At 38.1% G+C, this 21,359-nt stretch overlaps 1 protein-coding gene across 4 annotated transcripts in view; it reads right to left on the reverse strand.

Annotated features, from left to right (window-relative positions):
• The window catches only part of ADGRG6 (adhesion G protein-coupled receptor G6), a 110,744-nt gene that overhangs the window by 30,820 nt on the left and 58,565 nt on the right, over positions 1-21,359 (reverse strand). For all 4 annotated transcript variants that reach the window (XM_058836113.1, XM_058836110.1, XM_058836112.1 and 1 more), the window contains 7 exons: positions 15,510-15,595; positions 13,984-14,036; positions 13,850-13,903; positions 4,907-5,049; positions 4,098-4,212; positions 1,020-1,081; positions 39-246 (listed from right to left, as the gene is read on the reverse strand). In XM_058836113.1, coding sequence (XP_058692096.1) covers positions 39-246; positions 1,020-1,081; positions 4,098-4,212; positions 4,907-5,049; positions 13,850-13,903; positions 13,984-14,036; positions 15,510-15,595 — 721 coding nt within the window. The remainder of the gene's footprint in view (positions 1-38; positions 247-1,019; positions 1,082-4,097; positions 4,213-4,906; positions 5,050-13,849; positions 13,904-13,983; positions 14,037-15,509; positions 15,596-21,359) is intronic.

Consider the following 21,359-nt stretch of genomic DNA (forward strand, 5'->3'; position numbering starts at 1 on the left):
TGCTCTCAAAAGCTATTCTCAAATGCAGAAATACTTACTCTGAAGATGAGGCTGCCAATACACTGTCTGAACTGGTCAGAATATTGGAAAAAATTGTCACCACGGTAGAACCCAGAGATTCATCGATTTCTTCATCGTTCACAATTTTTTTGAGCTTCTGCACAACGTCATTTACTTTGTCTGAGGTCAGCTGCTGTCCCTCACCAGTGAGATTCAGAAGCTGATTGGCGATATCTGCTGCATTTTCTGTGAGCATACAGAACCAAGCAAAAAGTGAATATAATGCATTACAGTCCTGAAGTAATCCAAAAATACAAATTTTTATAATCGCTGTTGAAAGCTGGAGTATGTTTTATGGTACTTGTTATGAACATAGAGTTTCATCACTTTGTCAAATTTATATATATTTTTTAAAAAAGTATATAGGCCCTTCTGATTATATACTGTCCTCATTTGCTCTTTATTTTATTTTCTTTTTGTTGTTTTTTGAGTTTGTAAATCAGAGCTATTATAGAAAGGGCTGATTGAATGAAAAAGAGAGGAATAAAATGCATATTATCTCTCCTTCTTCTCCTTATGCTATTTATTTTTCACGGGGGGGGAAAAAGGGGACCATAACATTGTCGTCCTGTTATTTTATTACACTTTCACAGCTGGAATGACATCAGGGGGTATTTTAGAAGCAGGGAATAAATCTGAAAATGTCTGATTGTAAGTCCAGTGAAGAGAGCGGGAGTCTTTCCTCTGGCAGGCATTCAAAATATTTAAAAATTTGTCCTAACTTGAATATCAAATAGAGGTAAAGTACCACCTTCCTGTGCTCTTGATTAAATTGCCTGAGGATTTTGATTTAATTTAGTAACTGGTATCCAGAGTTTTTAATGGGTGAGGTGAATTGAACTTGGGTGCACTTACTCAGAGTTTATTTACTTTGCACTGTTTTTTTTCAGAGAGAATTTTAAACAACTTATCATAAAGAGAAAATATATCCTTGCAAAGAGCAACACTAATATACCCACCTGTGCAATTTCTAAGATCAGGCTGACCCCAGTATGATGTATAATTCTGCAGACCCAAATAGCTAAAGAGGAAAAATGACAAAATTCACATTAAATATAGTAAAAAAAAAAAATATATATATATATATAAATATTTCATAATTCTTATGTAGATATCACAGTGGTCCACCTTTCTCAATTCTCAATATTCCCAGCAACACGGCCCCTAGTGAAACACAGTATGTATACATGTCAGTGAAAGTATATGACTGATTAAATGATAGTGCTGAGAGAAACCCCAGTCCTTCAGTGGAAATTCTGGCCTTGTATTTCAGAAAAGACCCAAATATTGACACAAACTATTACACCTCTATTATGGCCTAGTCAGATGCTGTTTCTATAATTTCTCCTTGATATAAATGGCTTTGATCTAGTCAACGGCAAGCCATAATACCTCTCATAAGATCAAGCACAAGAGCCATGTGAAGTATAAATTTATTCCACCCAAGAAAACTAGGGTAGGTCACTATCAGATCCAGGTCCAAAGTGAGGGGCAGATATAAAGATTCGTTGGTTTTTTTTTTTTTAAAGCCTTAACTTAGCAAAATATAGAATCACTGAATGGGTCAGGTTGGAAGAGACCACAGTGGTCATCTGGTCCAACCTCCCAACTCAAGCAGGGTCATCCCAGGGCACATGGCACAGGATTGAGTCCAGATGTTCCAGTGAAGGAGTCTCCACAAACTCCCTGGGCAATCTGTTCTGGTGCTTGGTAACCCCCACAGTACAGAAATTCTCCCTCTCATTCAGGTGGAACTTCTGTGCATCTGTTTCTGCTCACTGCCCCTTGTCCCATTGCTGGGCACTACTTAGAGGAGCCTGGCTCCATCCTCTTGACCCCCTCCCCTCACTGACAGACATTGATGAGGTCCCTCCTCAGTCATCTCTTCTCAAGGCAGAACAGGCTCAGCTCCCCGAACCTTTCCTTGTAAGAGAGATGCTCCAATCTCTCAATTATATTTGTCACCCTGTAAAAATGGCTCCAAAATTAAACATGCTTTTTCCCTCAGTTTTTCTTTAAAGACAATTGTTGTCACAGCATGAAAAAAGGCAGGATGGGAAAAAATTATCCTTTACTCACCACATGATAAAACAATATTATTCCTCAGCTGATCACATTTATTACAACATCACAGGTAATCACCTACTGTGGAGTGAAAATGACTAGAAGAGGCTGTTAGAAGAGCTTCCTCTTCTCTCCAAGCAAATCCTACCAAACAGTGCTCCATATTGGCCAAAGGTAGTGGAGGCAGAGGCAAGGAAGGCACAGCACAAGACAGAACACAGTAATTTATTTATTTTTTTATGTGCTGTACACAATCAGTGGTATAGTGTAGACCACAAATGAATAATAAAGATAGGCAATACTGGGACAGCAAAGGCCAGAAACTTTAATTTTTAATGATTCTGAGGCTCTGACATAAAAACAATTTGATTTCTGCACTCTTGTACAAGATTAGGAGGTTGAGGAAGTGAGTTATTTAAATATAATGCGGGTTGCTTTCCTGTTTGGCACTGAACCTCAAAGCTGATTCATATCCATGTTGCCATACTGTTTGGAAAAAGTAAAAGATCTGGTCTTCTCAGAACATGTTCCAGAAGCAATGTGGGTGGATAAGACTAATATATTGCATTTAATAATAATCATCCTAAATACTGAAGAAATTAATTAATATTGCATCATCAAAACCATGTTTAAGGCACTCAGAGGAGATCAAAGCCACAATGTTTTGGTAATATATAAACAGAAGTAATAATATCCCCATTTTACAAATGGGAAATGGACATACAGGGTCAAAGTCTTTTGTAGATGTTTGCAAAAAAATCCTACATTAGGGAAGATTTCGTAAACCTTAATGTCTCTAGTCCAAAACTTTGAGCATAAGATTAACCCCACCTTCAATTATGACTAACTACTGGCGAAATATTTCTTTCACTATTTCTTTTACTTTTCCCTTAATGAGATGAGGTGTTTTGGATTAAACCAAATACACATGTCATCTTCATAGAATTTTATTCTAACTCTTGCACAAGTCAGATAGTAGTGGTGGGGTGGTAGCAAATGTGAAGCTTTGGGTAGAGTAACATAGAGGTGACGGCCAAGTGCAAGGTCCTGCATGTGGCTCAGGGCAATCTCAAGCACAAATAGAGGCTTGGGAGGAGAATGGATTGAAAGCAGCCCTGAAGAGAAGAACTCAGGGATGTTGGTGGAAGATGCAGCCCTGAAAGCCAGCCATATCCTGGTTGCATCTAGCTGCATCCAGCTCTGAGGCCTGCAGGATAAGAAAAATCTGGACTCGTTGGGGCAAGTCCAAAGGGGGCCCACAAAAATAGTAAGAGTACTGGAGCACCTCTCCTAGAAAGAAGCTGAGAGAGTTGTTCATACTGGAGAAGGCTCTGGGGAGCACCTAAAGAGGCTACAAGAGATGTGGACAGGGATTTTTTACAAGGACATGTACTGACAGGAAAATGGCAAATGGTTTTACACTGAAAGAGATTAGGTTAGATATTAGGAAGACATCTTTTGACTTTGAGGGTAGTGAGGCACTGGTACAGGTTGTCGGGAGAGGCTGTGGATGCCCCATCCTTGGAAGTGTTCCAGGCCAGGATGGATGGGGCTCTGCCCAACTTGGTCCAGTTGGAAGCATCCCTGCCCATGACAGGGGGGTTTGGAATGAGACAATCTTCAGGGTCCCTTCCAACCCAAACCATTCCATGATTCTATGACTTGAATAAAACAGTTTCATTCTGTAAGAAGGTGTTATTTTTATAGTCATGTTGAACATTAATTGTGGGCCCCTACAGAAGTGGTAGATGAGTCTTTTTTTTTAACAATGAAAGACATACAATTACTGTACCCACCTAATGTCTCACAGTATAGAAAAGATCTTCCTGAAATACAATATCAGCCATTGGCAACCATATAATACAATATATTTATATTATATATAATATATTTATAATAACTAAATAATAACTATATATAACCAGAAAGTCGCATCTGAAACAACTCAGCTTCTCAGATATTTGAACACCTACCAGGTTCTTGATGCAGTCTGAACTGAGCTCCCGTGGCAAAATGTGAAGTTGGTCACAGTAGGCCTGGTATCTGGCCAAAAATAATTTGGAGGGTTTTCTTCAGCTAAACATTTTTCTGTAAAAATGAATATATCAGTATTAATAGTAAATTTCTTCACCTAATTCACCATCTTCCATTTCTTGTCCTCAGCTCATCACCCAGTCTACAGTACAAAATTGTCTTCAGATGAAATGTTTGGTTGTTTGCAATAGAGTGGCAATAGAGGGGTGCGCAACAGGGTATCATACATGCTGCTGCTGCTCAAAGGAAAGACTTGGATGTGCATGCTGCATCCATCTGTACTCCAGCAGCTTCTGCCCCCTCCCTCCCAAATTAATGGGAAAAGATGAAAGCTAGAAAAAAGAAGACTAATGAAGGGCAACAGCTGTCAGAAACACAAACAACATTGAGAAGTGGGGATGAGGGGCCTTGGAGGTCCAAAATGTCTCATTTTAGCTCTGTCTGTAAAGCATATTTTGTTATCCTCAAAACACCAGAGGAACTATCAGGAACTGTCCCAGCCTCTTTGAACCAGACAGCAAGACATTGACTAAAGCAATCTGGACAACTTTGTTTGTGTTAAAAGTGGTATTTTGAGCATGGCTTTCTGAGATTAGTGGAACAACCGGGCTTATAGGGACAATTTAAAATCTGAAACAGTCATACTGTTTGGAAATGAGTGATTATTTTAACATAGAAGATGCTGATTTATGAACAAGCAAAAAAAAAAATAAAAATTTGTTGTGCAACAAAGCTGAACACAACTTACCCACTGGATCAACATCCACAGTATGAAGTTGGTAACCTTCTTCCATGGTTCGATTATTACTTATGAGCTTCAGTCGGATGTCTTCCTCTTCTAAATTGATGTTGTTGGTAGAGTTATATACCAGAAGAGCCAAAGCACTGAAACTGCAAAGAAAATTTTCCAAGTGTTTCAGTCAGAGCATCAGAGGCCAAATGTGTGGAAATAAAAATATCTGACAAACTCTGGTTTTCTGAGTATGGAACAGTGTCACCAAAACAGTGTTGCTCATTACCTTTAAATTAATATTTTTATATATATAGGGTCATGACAAGAAAATATGGTTGGAAATTTCATCTTCTAGTTACCTTTAAAGAAGCATCTCATCAAAAGGGCTAAAAATTGTTTTCAGAAGAGTTGATGAAACCGTAGACTTGTGAGATCTAAATGGGCCCTAATTAATTTTAAAAATCTGGTTGCTGATGGCTTAGGAACTTAAGAGCTGATTCATCCCACCTCACAAAACTTGTCAGGGTGGGATGAGTCATCCTCCAGAGGATCCACCTCTGGATCTGACTACAGAGAAAGGCTAGGAGATTAACAAAGAACAGATGCCTAACATTTAAATCTCTTAAGTTTTTTATGGAGTGAAAAACACCCCGACATACTTCTGAAGCTTTTAGTCATTATTAGGAAAGTCAAGTTCCTCAGATGACTGAGTTTTGAGCTCTAATAGATGTTCTGTACAGTAGCCCACTGCTACTTTCTTGGGCATAAAAAGTAGTTCAAAGTGCCCAAGCCTCTTTCCTTTGAACAAAATGAAACAGTCCCCACCCTTCTCCAAAAACAGCTTTTCTGGAAGGGTGATCATGAACAGCAAACCAGTTCTAGCAGGACACAGGAAATAAGCCCAGCGTAGAAGGCACAGAAATTTCCTCCTGGGACAAAAGGAGATGTTGGATGAAGACGAAAATATGTTGGTACCCAAGAGCATTGCTTGGCTCTGGCTGGTAGGAGGTAAGCCACTAAAGCATGGAACATTGGATATCCATGGGAGCCAAAATGTGGAAAAAGGGAAAAAGCAAACATGCTTTGGGCTGTCTTTGTCTTAGCCTTGCCCTTGGATACCCATCAGCCTGAATAAAGACAGACCTTTGGAGAGTGTGAGCTGTTCCTGGCAGCCCGGGGACTGGCAGCACTGCCAGCACACATACAGTGAGCAGGGCACCTAGCCACCAGGGGTGCTTTCACCTGTGGCCCCCTGTGCAAGAAAGCAACAGTGAGCTAAAGGGTCTACAGGAAGAACAGTAGCAGAAAAAAATCTGTAGGGGTGCTGAAGAGGGCTAGTAGGGTTCTCAGGTACTCCTTCCTCGACAGACCAGGACTTCAATTAAATCCTTCAGAAAGACATCCCCATGATGACAGCTCAGAACTGCACTTTCCAGATGTACCTAATATTCTTGATATATTCACAGTTTTGCTGGTAACATGTTGCTGGAGAAGAAAGATAAAAATGTGACCACCTGCAGGCTTGGCTTTCTCTTTTCCCAGTGGATGTATTTTAGCAGAGAAATTCCAGCTATCTCTGGCCAGGTCGCTCCTTCCCTGCTCCCAGAGATACTGAGTTCCTCCTAACATTCCTTTGGTCTCTGTGGAGTGTTTAATATGTAGATGGCAAATAGCCTCACTAGGGTGGATATGCATTAGCAGGCTTTTGCTGTATACCTCAGATATGTTACAAGCACAAATTTATTACAGCATTTATTTTTAGCAGAAGTATGGAAATTGCCTACAGGATTGCCAATTCCTTCAGCCCTCCAGTACTTCATCCCCAGAGTCTCCTGGCACTTAACCATCTTTCCTAAAAGATTCTGGCTTCATTTGTCTATTCCCTTTACTTCAGAAAAGGAAAACTTAACATACTGATGCCACTCCCTACCTCAGCACTCTGGCTGCAGAACAGACATTCTGAATAGTCACCACTACTTGCTTAGCTGCCTGTTTCAGGATTCCCAGCTAACCAAAATGATATTTAGTATCCATACCTGTGAGGAAGGGTAATGCCAAAAAAATAGAAGGGATAATGATAGATGAGGTAGAACTGGTTGCAGTTATATTGAAAAATTACAGAGAAAAGTAATGATTACGAAGCACAGATAAAAAATAATCCCTTAAACCAATCTGTTGTTTTCTGAGAAACTCTTAGAGCACGAGTCATGTATATTGTATAATAAGAGCTTATTCCATAATATGATGAAAACAATTTCCACAAACTTTTCAGAATGGCTCATGCTAGCTTCCCAGGGTAAATAAATACCTTTTAACTTGACAGCTGACGCAATATGAAGTTGAGTGCTTCCTTCCACTTTTGTCACACTCAGATCCCAGAAAGAAAATATTATCATGGTAAAGAGCAAATTCTCAACTTGGAAAACAGTAGGCATGCACTCAAATAAATGGCAATGCTGCCATGCTCTGCCGGTGTGACTGGATTTGCTACACCCAACTTTAAATCTTTTATTGTGTGATATATAAAGGCAGATAGATTCTCACAGCAGTAATCAATTACAATTTACACACCATCTAACCTGTACTGCCAACATTACTGCCATTGATGCAATAAAACAAATGGACAGTGGTGTAGGTAAACACAAGAGGGATTAGCGTGTTTCTCTTTTCTTTGACTGAAATGGTGACAGCTGTAGCAAGCAGGAAAGCTTGGGGAGTGTCTATTCCACTTTGTCCTGGTCTGTTGAGCTAAGCTGGCTCAGAGAGAGGAATTCACAAAGCTGTGTCCCCATCAGAGGCACAGGAGGCGGTGGTGGAGCCTGTGCTGCCATGGCCCGGACCACAAAGCCATCTTTCTTCTCTGGCAGCGTGACTCAGAGCTATTCCAGGACAGTGTGCCTACACACGGGCTGTGGTCTCGCTGCTGCACCCTGCGAGGAGCCCGAAGGAAGGATTAACAAACCACGCAAACCCTGCAGCACAGACTGACTTGCACCTGGAGGGATGCGGTTGATAATTAGCAATGCACATTTCTCCTTTCTGTTGTACTAGACAGGCTGAACTAATACTGAATTACTGTTGTTGTCAAACTGTTTCACAAACCACTATTAATTTCTTTCAGAGTTAGTATAACTTGATTTAAAGAATAAAAAGTATTTTTGAAGAACCTAAATATTTAGAGAATCTAAATTTCACTGGGAATTTCAGAGCTGACTACCCTGGCATATTTTAAATAGTTTTCAAATGTCAACATTAAATTTTTTACTAATCTCATGGTTATGTTGTCTCTGAAGATAAGTGGTGATGGGTAGCTATAGCTGAAGACTGGCAGCACAGGTAGTCCTACAGAATCACCTGTGAATTTTTAACTGTTTCACATTAACTGGACAGACAAAAAAGAGCTGACTGTTCCATAAGTCACTCAGTGAAGATGCGATACAAAGAGCAGACAAAATGTTAGAAAACAGACAGAATAAGACAGAAATAAGTATAAAAGCAGACAGAAACTAAAAACATTCCACAGAAGCATCTGAGTTGTGAATAATCTTTTACTCGAGATGATTTTGACTGCAATACATTAAAATGTTCAAAACAGAGCAAAAATATATGACGTGACATAACATTCAGAGAAATGTCAAGGATGAAGAGTTTCCTTTCCCTGGAGAAGGTGATGTTACAGTTAGAATATAAAATCTGAGACTTCATGACACAAAACTAAAAATTGCAGCTACTTTTGGGACTACTAAAAATAAAAGCATCCTAAGACTTCTTTTTAAGTTAGTGACCATTATAGCAGAGCAATTTTGCAAGCACCATGGTCACACCTCGTGCCTTGGCTTGTGTCTCTGGGTCTTGCTCCTCCTTGCAGATCTGGTGTGGGAATACAATCAGCTATGGCTTTTCAACAGAAAGCACTTATAATATGTGCTAATTTGGTATGAAGGCTATTCACTACTAGAGAACGTTGCAGAGACAAACCAGTAAGGACTGGAATCCCTCACATGGAACATCTGGTCTTCGCTGAAATGAGTTTTTGGTTACACTTGCTCTGTGCTCTGGAACAATGAAGAAAACCCCCATGCCCTAATCCCCAATACACTGCTTTTCCAAAAGTGGCATCTAACAATGTCAGATCTACGCTAAATCTAGTTAAAGTCAGTGGAAAGACAAAGGAAGTCATTGGAAGCTGGAAAAGGGCAGGAAGCTTCAGCAGGAGACTAAGGATCATCCTTCAGTCACTCAAAAGGAAATCCCAAATCCTCACATTTGTGATGGAGGCTTTCTTCACAGGTCATGGACACAAGATGCCAGCAGGGCACTGTGGAGAAACCTGAGGATTTTCACTTGGTGCTTTTTTGGTTTTTTTGGGTTTTTTTTTCAAACAGAAATATTACATATAATGTGCATGTTATGCGGCATTTTAAAATATTTCTCAGCCCTGGTAAAGGCTGTCCCTTCGTACCTTCAGTATCATTGAAGTTGTGGGGGTACAGGTAGGCCAGGTACAAGTCCTTCCTAAAACATCACCAGTAGAAGCCCAGAAAACTTTTGAAATAGGAACAGACATCACAGATATGTTCATTTATAACAAGAATAGCAAAGTTACTTCATAAAAAATAAAAAATGGAAGTAATCTACAAAGAATATAAAAAGCCTAATACTTTACTAAGGACTAGGAAAGCAAAATTATGCTGTTGCTAACTCTTGTTTAAAACTATTACACAATCTAATTAACATTTTATCCAAGTGCATTAGACTTTCCATTAAGCAAAGCAACACCCAAGAACACAGCATTCAGGAGCCTGAATATGCCTCACTGACATTGGTGGCAAAACTCCCACAGACTTCAAAAGAGCAGGACTAGGCATGGGTAGTTCTGATTTCCTGCTTTCCTCTCTATTTTCATTCCCAAGACAAGGGATTTCTGTTTAGATTTAGTAGTTTTTATGCAGATGGCTACCGCTGTGGTTTTTAATGTGGATGAGATGTTTAACAGCACTAACATTAATATTTAGTTTACCATAGAAGGAGAAACCCCACACTGGAAATAGGCCAAAATTATGACAGTCAAGCAGTGGAAGTTGTAACAAGCATAAAATTATTGTATGTTAAGTGGAGCAAAATTCATAAATTAATTGGGGCCCGAGTTCTCAAAACTGCTTGCAAAATAAGAGAAGAAAGGAGAATCCAGGGAACTGAACTCTTTATTAAAGACCAATTCCCCTACTGTGAGGCAGCCTTATGTAGTCATCTGACAAAACCTAGGATCAGTAGGACTTTTCTGAGAAAGGCAGCAGTCACAGAAAGTTTTGACAAAGCTGCAGAGTCATATAGACTCTGAATTAATGAAAGAAACAAACACATTTACAGTTTAGCCACAAAATTGGTTCACTTGGATAAAATCCACAAACTGGTTTCACTTTCAAAGATTTGTACAAAAATAACGGGGACAAAGAAATAGGCCATGCTGAACTCCTGTCTATTTTGAACAGCCCTTTCATTATGCGGCAGAAACGGTACAACCAGAGGAAAAATTGAACACTGACATAATGTCAAATATAGCTTTGATAAAATTCTGTCTATTAAAGTAGTTAATAATCTACCAAAGTATTAGCTTAATAAATATACTGCCGTCATCCACAGACATCCCAGTATTAAAGGTGCTGATAATAATATGCACTTTTGGACTCGGCATTCTGTCTCTCATCACTGGTACATAAAGCATGGTGTACTTTGGATTTCTGCAGCTCATACAACACAGCAATGAAAAAGCAACAATCCACTTCAATAATTTTGTTTTGCTCTTCTCCAGAATGCAGTAGTTTTAAATATTTTTTTGGAAAACACCTATTTTTAATGTGACAAAAAAAATGCCAGCTTCCTACCTCCCACTTCCAGCTACTATTTCTTCTCTGAATCATTCTCTCTAATGATTCTTCCTCTTTTACATGCAAGAAGACTAGGTGGGGAGAGTGACAGCTGAAGTTCCTTGATGAGGAAGCAGTGTGGTAAATAAGGGTGGAACAAAGCAAAATGCATAGACAACAAGCTTGGGGATGTTGTTTTGTTGGTTTTTGGGGTTTTTTAAACAGCTGTATAAAATACTAACCCAAAAGGAATGCAAAAAATATGCAATTCGAATTACAAGAATATGAATTCATCTAAAGAGAGGAAAAACCTTCTCAAAGAACAATTTTAAGAATTATTATACTGCTTTGGAAAAAAGAAGGCTATGATCTTGTAGAAAATTTAGAAAAGAGAGATTAGACTTAGTGAGTTAAGACTAATATGTTCACTTCTGTAAAAGACAAAGTTAAGGCCATGATAACTCTGTGTTAGGTCTTCAATTTTAACTGTGGAGTGAATTTCTGTTTAGATGGAGGTAAATAAAATAAGAAGTACTTAAAAATTAATGGAAATAGTAGAATATCTAAGGTTGCAACAGACTTATCCTGGACTGTCCAAAATGAAGAAATAAGAAAATATTTGGGCAACTTTTCACAGAAATAATTTATAGGAACAATAAATTAATAGTAACTGCATGAAATCAAACTGTGAGCAAATTACATACAAGAATTCAGCCAAAAAATTTCAGTGAATCACCTAGGTAGTCAGGGATTACCATTACTTACATCAGGTATTTAGAATTTCTAAACCATAAACTGCTAATTTTTTATACTCTCAGGTGTTACCCTAGCCTCTTCTAGGATTTCCTAAGAATCCCATCCAGGAAAAATCCAAGGAAAGTCTAACAAAGAATCTTGACGGTAATTATGTGGAAGCATGGAAGCAGGAAGAAAAAAGGTTTGCTTTAGGTATCTTCAGAAATTTAACAGATTTATTCCCCACAAAATTCAAAAACAGACGTGTGAGCCTCAAAGAAATAAGGAACTGATGACTAAACCCAGGAGCACTGAAGACTACTTGGAAGCTGATCCCTCTTTGGTTTCAGAAAGAAGACAGGTACAAACATAGATACATACACAGAAAACCTAAGATCTAAAGATGCTTCAACCAATTTTTCTGAAGTGTTTCTTCTGTGAGAGGTAAATGATGCATGAAAATGTACTCAAGACATGGAAGCTAAATGAAAAAAGGCAGAAAATCAAGTGTACATATATTTCTATATATGTGTATATACATATACCGTGGGTAAAAAGTGTAATTTTTGTTAATCATATATCACGTAACTCGCATTTTTAGTTATCCTTGCATTATCCCATCTGGATTTCTAGGTTGAGCAGGGTCTTGACTTGTATTTTTGTTTTGTTTTGTTTTCTAAGGAAACATTCACAGCATGGCACTCCTGATTTGGAGAACATTAAAATTTGGTGTGACATGACCAGCATTTACACTAAATTATTCAGAATGATGAAAAAATGCCATTTGACTTTGACGCAAAGTGCAGTAGAGCCCACTACTTCAGCTTCTCATGAGACCAGGCCTCCCTTGGAAAATGACACATTATGAACATGTAATTCCACTGCCTCTAAAATTACATATAATGAACAAAAGAAATAAAGATGGGGTTACTCCCCTGTAAGAGTAATGCATTATGAGAAGTGATTTAGTAGCATATTCACTGTATGTCAAAAAGGGAGGGAAAGGAAAGGGAAAGGAAAGGGAAATTACTAAAATAGCTTCTGCCTTTTCAACTTTTTTAGTAGACTAGGGAGAAGGAAAAAAATCCAGAGGGCAGGATGGTGGGAAGGTGAGACAAGAATAAAGCAGGTGTACAGCTCAGCTGCTAGACTCATAAAAAGATACAGGAATAAGGATGGGGAAAGCTTTACGTTCCTCAGCAGTTTTGGATTGTTGGTAAGACCTGAGGTGTGGTCTCCACTTGAAAGGCCTTGCTGGCATAACCATATCATTTAGAAGTGTGAAAAAAAATCCTACCCACATCACTACACCTTACTGTAAATGTAGGTCAAGCAGCAAAATAGCCCATTCAGAGACTGGGCTTACACTTACAGTGTAGCAGTTAAGAGGTTTTGCCAATAAAATCTGTCTTTCTGCTGTGGCTATGTGGAAAGGAGATACAACCTTTCTACAGATCTTTTCATGTCTAGGCAAACTTTTGAAAACTGTTAGCACCACTAACTGCTTCCTGATGGTAAATTAGGAATATTGGTCTATCTCTGATATTAAAAAGCCCAACTGCATTATCATGGCAGTTCTCAACAGTCAGCAATTAAAAGTCTTTTCTTAACAGGACTTTAGACTACACTGCAAAGAGATACATCCCATGTCCATTTATTGCCCCATTCTCACAAGACTAATTATGTTTTGGTTTCCTCTCCTTAATTTGGTCCTAAGATTACCTCCCTCTCCCTCCCTCAACATCCCTCAGAAATCAGCCTGCTGCTTTCAAAGAAGCCCACAGAGGCCAGATTTTCAGGGGAGGTGACCCATCTAACTTTCTCTGGCTGCCTTTGAGGTTGTTCCAACTCCAGCGCCTCCAAGCCCAGCAGAAGTCAGGAAATGAGAGCATATGGTAAATAGTTTAACTCACACTCGTTTAGTTTTCAATTCTAGCATGATTTTTCAGTGTTTTCCATCTAGTAAGATGTCTATTAACTCAAGAGTGTCTGGTTCAAGAGAACAAATGCAGAGACAGTGGACAGATACCGGTGTGCTAAAGAAAGCAGGGTATGTCATACAACTTAAATACCCTGTATCTATTCAGTTTTGTGACAGATGAAACCTGAGCTCTGAAAAAATGATCTGTTAGGGTTTAAAGCTCATCAAGTTTAAACCAAAACAAACATGATAACCAGGATTAGGTTTCTAAGAACATTCAGAACACTGAGATTGCCAGCAGTCATGTATTTACAGACTTGCAGTGTGTGCCAAATAATAGGCAATGAATCCAATAATAAACAATAAAGCCTGTTGTAAAGCCACTTGCAATAGCAGCTGTTGCCTCTATTGACAAAATGTCTTTCAAAATATTACCTTTTAATACTCCTTTTTTGTCTTGCTCCCTCTCTTATGGAGGCAGGGTGGATGCTACAAGAGAAACAGACATTAATTAGGGTGGATTAATTCTCCAAAGGAACACAGCATAAATATCTTCCTCCTTAATTTACCTGATATTGACCACATACACAGTGTAATTCCAGTTCTGGAAAGTACGGTTCAGCTGAAAAACAGGAAGACATTGATCACATGAATGGCGAGATGTTAATGGGGCTCTTTGTTGCTTAAAGCAGTGTTAGAATTTCACCCTTCTGCCCCTTGAGAAATGCCCTTCAGTTTTGCAAAGCAAGGAGAACACTCACTTTTCAGTGAGGTGATTGTTATACAGCTGGTAGTGAGAGATGTGGTTTTTTGTGGACAGAAGGAAATCTGTATAAGGTCATGACAGAGTGAAGAGGTGAGTGCACAGGATCCTGACCTTTTCTTTTTCTCCCTCTCTTCCTCATCTTAAATTCTCAGATACACTTTGAATAGAACAGATTCCCTGAAAAACCTACCGGCTATATTTTCACCTGAAAGTCTTCAAACTTGCAATGATCTTCTTTTCAGACCTTTGTACTCTTTATTCTGAGTGTTCAACAGCTGCTCAGTTTTCCCCCAAGAGACACCTTAGCATACTCTGCTAGGGCCAAGTGACACCCTTCAAGCTTCTTTGGCTCTGGCACCTCTGTACTTTGCCTGGGTACTGCTGCTAAGGGAAGAACCTTGGCAGGTGTGGATGACTGCAATTTTGTTTTGTAGATTATACTAATGATATGATATGATATGATATGATATGATATGATATGATATGATATGATATGATATATTATGTTATATGTTATATATATTTTATTATCTGGTTTATGGATTCCTTAGCTTCTGATAGCTGAAATCTCCAGCTTCATTAAATGAAAAACAAAGAACAGTTGCCATATGTCATGATATAATATTTTCGCGTAAGGAGTTGATATAAAGGTTTTACAAATTGTGTGAGTGGGACTATGTGAGCTGTCAAAAAGGACAGCTTTTATTCAGACTTTCAGACAGTCTTTATTCAGACTTTATTCAGACTCAGAACTTTCTGAAGCAAGAACTTCAAGAATTCCTCACCCAGAGAGGAGCTTATGTATGCTAAAATGGTCTGAAAATCCAGGGTGTACTGGAAACCTCAGCAACTGGCCTATGGCAGAAACCTTTTGAAGTAGCAAACATTAGGATAAACTGGAAAAGTTTATTGCCTCACACAAATATTACCTGGTGTTTCTATGATTTCTGCCACAATATAGCTTAAAAACCATATGGGGGAAAGTTTTTGTCCTGTATAGTGATGTTGGAACTCAGACATGTGCCTCTTTTGGAGGACAATTCTGATTTCTCCCTACTTTCCAAAATCTCACCTACTATCTACATTTCTTAAGAGGCTAGCTGGTATAGTTTCATTATAGAACATTTAAAATTTTATCCATAGTGCTGAAGAGCCCCAGCTAGACCTGAATTTATTAGTGCACAAATCAATAAAAGAAAGATATTTGGAGAACACGTATGAAGAGTTGTTTTTAGTAGTCTCTCTTATTTTTTTTTTTCTTTTCCAACTGATAACAGTGATGGGCCAGATTAATACATGCAATCACACAGGAAAGAAAACTTAACTTACCCATTCTGCAACGACATCATGGACTTTTGACACCGAGTTGGGGTTGGAACTAGAGACAACTATAGATATCCTGTAGAATAGCCCACCTGTCCATTAAAAACAGCATTATATTGTTAGAAACTGAGAAAATTTAGATTTTTAATAAAGAGACTTTAGCTTAATGATTAACATAAAAATTGTGCTGAACCCCAGATATAAGGTCACCTCACGCTCTTGCTGGAATTTAAAGTCTGAAATTAATAAGCCCTGCAGGTTTGGGCCCATTCTCACTAGTCCTGTTGATTTTGACAAAAATTCCCTACCCCTCCATATTTTCAGAGGCACTTGAAATGTGACATGGAAACTCACAGATAACATTCATCTAAATAGTATTTTGCATACACCTCTAATATGGTGTGTAAAATCAAGATCATGACAGTGTCAGGAATTTTAAAGATTATTATAATTAATGAAGTCTGTAAATGCAGATAAATTCTGCTCCTAGGCATATTGTTATAATATTGTTATATGTTCCAGAATTGAATCACTGCAGATTAGAGTTTAAATATTGTGAGAGCAGATAAAGCTCATCAATTAAAAGTAGCAAGGTAACTGAGGACAGAATTAGGTGTGAGAAGGGATATAGAGCTCTTGTTTCCAAAGTACAGTCTTGCTCTCAGGCCTGGCAATGGCCAGACAGTAGAGGAACCCATATTAACTTTAGAAAATTGGCAGCTGAACAAACCATCTTTCAGTCACAAAATGTGTAACACTTGGCTTAGAGCAATTTTATATTCAGAAAACTGTTTTGAAATGGCACTGGGTAAATATAAGTTCTCTTTAAGCTCATGAGTGGGTAGGCAGCATTACAAGATTTCACATCTAATAAATAACATCAATTCATTTCATAGTTATACTCTGTGTTAAAAGTCTGTACTTTCCAGAAGTCTTATTTTTTTTCATTAAGCTACTAATCATTCTGTAAGCTCTATTTGGGTAAAATTTCCCAGGATGTGGGGGAGGTTTAAGAACTTCTGGATCAATTCACTTGCATGTATGTGCATTTGTGGCATTGCTTGGATTTGGGCTGTTACCAAGGTTGTGGGTCTTGACCACAGATACATGCATTTATATAATCTTATGCAAACCTTACACAGACACTGCACAGGACAGAGCAGGACATGGCAATAATTATACAGAAATCCCTTTCTGTCTCTGATTGGAAAGGAACTGCTCTATCTTTCAGAATCTAAATAAAAGACCTTTTATTCTAAGTGGAGAAAATTCCATAATTTTACAACTTTATAGATAATTATTTTACAAGAGCTTGAAATAAAGGCATCTGGGAAAAAATTGAAGTTAGTATTTTCCAGTGCATGCATTGGTTACTATTCATTAAATGGCTGGAGTATTGTTCTTTACAATATGGAAATCATTATATGAATATTGAGATTGGAACAAAAATTAATTTATAATAAAACACTAAAGAAGATGGTTTGCTAGATACCTTCTTTGGTAATCTATGCTTACATTTTTGATATGAACAGAATTAACTTTTGATTTACTGTCTTTTTTAACTCTCCTGAAGAGGCACACAAATTTGGTACATAGTTCAACCTGAAAATGTACTTTAGTTTATTATTACTGTCATAGCTTCAATTAAAAAAAAAAAGATGATTAAAAAAATTAAGTCTTTGGAAGTAAAAATTTGGACTTCGGGCAAATTGAAAACACTTGCAAGATCTGTATGTCCTTTATATGTATATATCTTTGTATAAACAAATATTCCATTTTAAATCCATAATGTACCTTTTATATGTGGCAATCAGATACACACAGACAGAAAGTGTGCATTGCATATATTCTCACAAACTCATATATATCTATTGATAACCTTACATAGATAATAATGTATAGTGACAAAATCACCTTAATATAGGAATATGCAAAGTATTTTAAAAATCATACACAGTAACTAAAAACTAAGCAATAGCTGCAAGATCTTCACCAGATGGTGACCCAAAGCATGTTTTAATGAAGCAAAAAAAAAAAGGGGCAAGAACTAATTTGCATTTTTAAATACTCTCAGGAGACTGCAGTGGCAGATAGGAAAAACTAAAACTTATTTATCCTTCTTCAAATTAAACAGCTGAAATCCCACCCCAAAATGTTGAATGGAAAAAAAAAAAAGAGTATAGAATTAGTGGAAAAACAGCCAAAGAAAATTTGAAAAAAAAAAAGAGGAAAAAATAGCCTGCAAAACAATGCTCCCTACGCCCACCACCAACTACAAATATAGAGATCAATTGAATGTGAGTTTTTTAAAAAATTCTGTTAGGAAAATTATCCAAACATTTAGCTCTGAAAAATCTTGTATTTTTGAAAGTGAAATCCTCAAAAATATGTCAGTAAAAATAATTCAAACCCTCCCAAACAATAAATTGGCATTAAATTATATAAAATACATGGAATCCAGTATATTATCCTCAGTCTCATGAGAGCTTAGAGAAGTACACAAATATTAGAAATCACACGTTAATGACATTTACTATAACTACGGTGTCACAGATTCCCGATTCTACTGTAATTATATTATTATTTCAAAACATCTTTGTATGCTAAATGGTTCTATATTTAAGGGAAGAAAGACAACTACTTCTACATTCAGTCTACAAGCTGAATATCTAATAGATAAGATGATCTGGGTTTTTTTCTACATCTAACTTAATGGCCTGACATACTGTAGTGGAACTCAGGTCGACACAGGCAGCCCAGCTCAGTGAAGGACTCACACAAACAAGGCAAAAGGACTGCAGCAGAGCTAATAAGTTGTTTCAGTGGTGGGTAAGAGGTGCTGTTTTGGCTTGTCCCAGATGGCAAATTGGCCAAGGAATAAACATGGGCTGAAACTGATGACTCATGGTATGTCACAGAAGAAAGTGATGTTTGGATCTGCATGAGAAAGTGGTGGATGGCTGCTGCAGCTGTTGTCAGAGTGCCTGTCAAGCTGGTCTCTTTGTGCTGAATAAAATCTCTGCTATATGAAGATGGCAAAGGTACCACATCATCCATTATTGCATTTCTTGATGACTCCATAACAGAAGAGGGATTTGAAAAATGTCCATAATCAGCATTTTCAAAATCCGAGGCATTAGCACTAATGATAGACATTGCTTCTCTGTTCCTGCTAAATGATCCATACACCTCCCCTTCTGAATTCCACTCTGAAAGCCTTGGTATGTTTGTTGATGTCAGAACAGCAAAACCCCTTATGTCTTTATTATTGTCCATGATTTCTTGTTCTACTGCCCAGAGAGAGTATCTTGGACTGTCCACTTGATTTTCCATGGAGTTTTGTCCTAAAACAGTTCGAATATTTCTTGGTGTTTCTGTTGTTGGCAAGTTTAACTCTTCTACATCCCACTGAGGGAGTAGGCTTGGAGAAATTGTATCAAGATGATTCTGAAAACTTTGTGGGAGTGGAGGTGTGGAATAGCTGTTAGGAGGAATGCTGTCTCTGAATTTGGAGTCTGAATGAAGAAGTTGCCTTAATTCCAAAGACACTGGGAGAAAGTCAGAACTCATTGAAGTGATATTTTTTAAAAAAATACCTGCATCTTTTTGAATTTTACTTCTTGGTTTATCTATGGTATTTGTTATAGCATCATTCTCCAGAAGACTTTGAGACTGTGGTGTTCTGTGTGCTCTTGTACTGCTTATCAAACTCTTAACTATCCGAGTAACCTCAGTCCCAGGTGTACTGATCAAAAAAGGAGCTTGGCTATCCCTTGAACAAGAAGTCTGGGTTCCTGAATGTGTTGGAAAGTCAGAAACAGGCTGGTGCCTATTGTTGAGGAAGGTCGTGTCAGCTTGATCACTTCCGATGTCAGTTTGAATTTGCATGTGCCCACTATCTGCTGAGTTCTCAAGTGTCCGATCAAAAGGACTTACCTGTGCCCATAGCGAGGACTGAATGTAAGGTGCTTCCAGGGAAGGGAAAGGAAAATCAAAATAAATTTCACTGTTGTAAGTCACAGTTAGACTTGTGAAGTTCACTGTTGACTGCAATTGTGATATTGAGCTGCCATTACTTTCCGAAATTCTCTTTGAAATGCCTGGAGTAAATGAACTAAAGATTTGTGTTTCCAAAGTTGATCCATGACTAGAAAAATTAATTTCTTCAGCTCTGTGACCTAAAAATCTAATGGCAGATGTATGTTCAGAGATACTGTCAGACTCAGCATATAAACTAATGGACAGCAATCTATTAGTTGGGGAAGAAGGCCGTTTATTAAATGAATGCCAGAAATTTTCTGATGGTTCCCCAGAAAACACTTGAGATGCTTCTTTCAAATGATGGGAAACAGTCCAGAAATTTGCTCTTAAAGAAGGGGAAATATCTATATATTTTGTTGGAAAGTCCAAGTAATCTGAGTCCCAGGAGTCAGCAACTGGATTCATGTTCTCTGGCTCTAATATGGAAAAAGCTGACTCTTCATTTTCATTACTACCATGAAATGCATCTAAATTGTTCTCCAGTGCTCCATTTCTGAGGGTCTCACTTGGATTTTGAAAATATAATGAATGCTGTAAATAATGAGACCAGTAATTACTACTAGATATAAATATGCTGTCACTTTTCAAATATGTGTCAGTCAACAGCTGTTGATAAACAGGCAGGGTTGTTACAACATACTTCAATGCTGAGCTTGTCCAGCCTGGTTCTACCAGAAATGCTGAAAATATTAATAGTTCTCTACTGTGTTCTTGGACTGAATTCATCAGTTGGCTTTCATGTGTAAATTTTGTGTATGTTTTTTTCATGTTCTGAAAAACACTTGTTGGTTTTGCATGTAGAATCTCCACAGAGGCTAAATTTATAATGCCTCCTGCGTGATGTTCCTTAATGTGCACAGATTTTCTAAACTGAAATGTGCTGTGTGCTACTAGTGTAGAAAACCTTTTCCTGTCAGCATTGCCTTCTATCATTTCCAGGTAAAAATTTTCAGGTGCCAAATCTAGCAAATCTAACCTACTTTTTTGGAATGGTGGTTTCTCATCTGTATGTGATACAGAAAAGCTAGAATGAAAATTATGTCTGTCTTCCTGAATGTCGGAGTTGATGTGATGATGAAGTACGGGCTCATTCCACCAGTTCACAGGCTGCAAGACATTGCTTGTACGCATGAAATTGTTTGTGTCGCTGTTGGAGGAGGAAATCCACGGGGTTTCTTTTGTGTGTTCGTAAGCAGTGCTGCTGCTGCTGCTAGTGGGAGAGCGGAACGCTGGCTCAGAGTAAGAGTGACGAAGCCTGCTTGCCAAAGTCCTTGCTAGCTCTGCATTAGCATTTCTGCTGTGAAGAACAGGAACCGCTGCATTCACAGGCGGCTCTGTAACTGCATCTGCTGCACCAGAAGTACCATGGGATGGACTTCTAGAATAATTCAAAATATTTTCATTTGGCAACTGATTCAACTGATTATCTAGGTTGATGCTTTCTGTAAAAGCAGACAAGGTGGTCTCCTCAGAAGAAGTTGGTGCGGACAAAGTTGGAAAGAACAAGCTGTGTGGGTTTTTTCTCTCTGGGTTATCATCTGCTGAATTTTTACTGAAACGCAGAGGCCTTTGCTTCACTGGCCAAATAATTGGGGTTGAGATAATTCCTATTGTTTTGATCCCTTCTATCTTAGATTCTTGCTGCCACTGTGGTCGTGAATGGGAAAATTCAGGTGAATTTCTCTTCATTCTGAAGATAACTGTAGCAGGAAGTCTGAATTCCTGCAGGTCTGTGTGTAGCAAGCCACATAGTTAATGGATCAAAGAAAATATATGTAACCTCACTCTCTGTTCTTGGCTGTCTGTTCTTGGTCT

The sequence above is a fragment of the Poecile atricapillus genome, chromosome 3, assembly GCF_030490865.1.
Source record: "Poecile atricapillus isolate bPoeAtr1 chromosome 3, bPoeAtr1.hap1, whole genome shotgun sequence".
Classification (NCBI taxonomy): Eukaryota; Metazoa; Chordata; class Aves; order Passeriformes; family Paridae; genus Poecile; species Poecile atricapillus.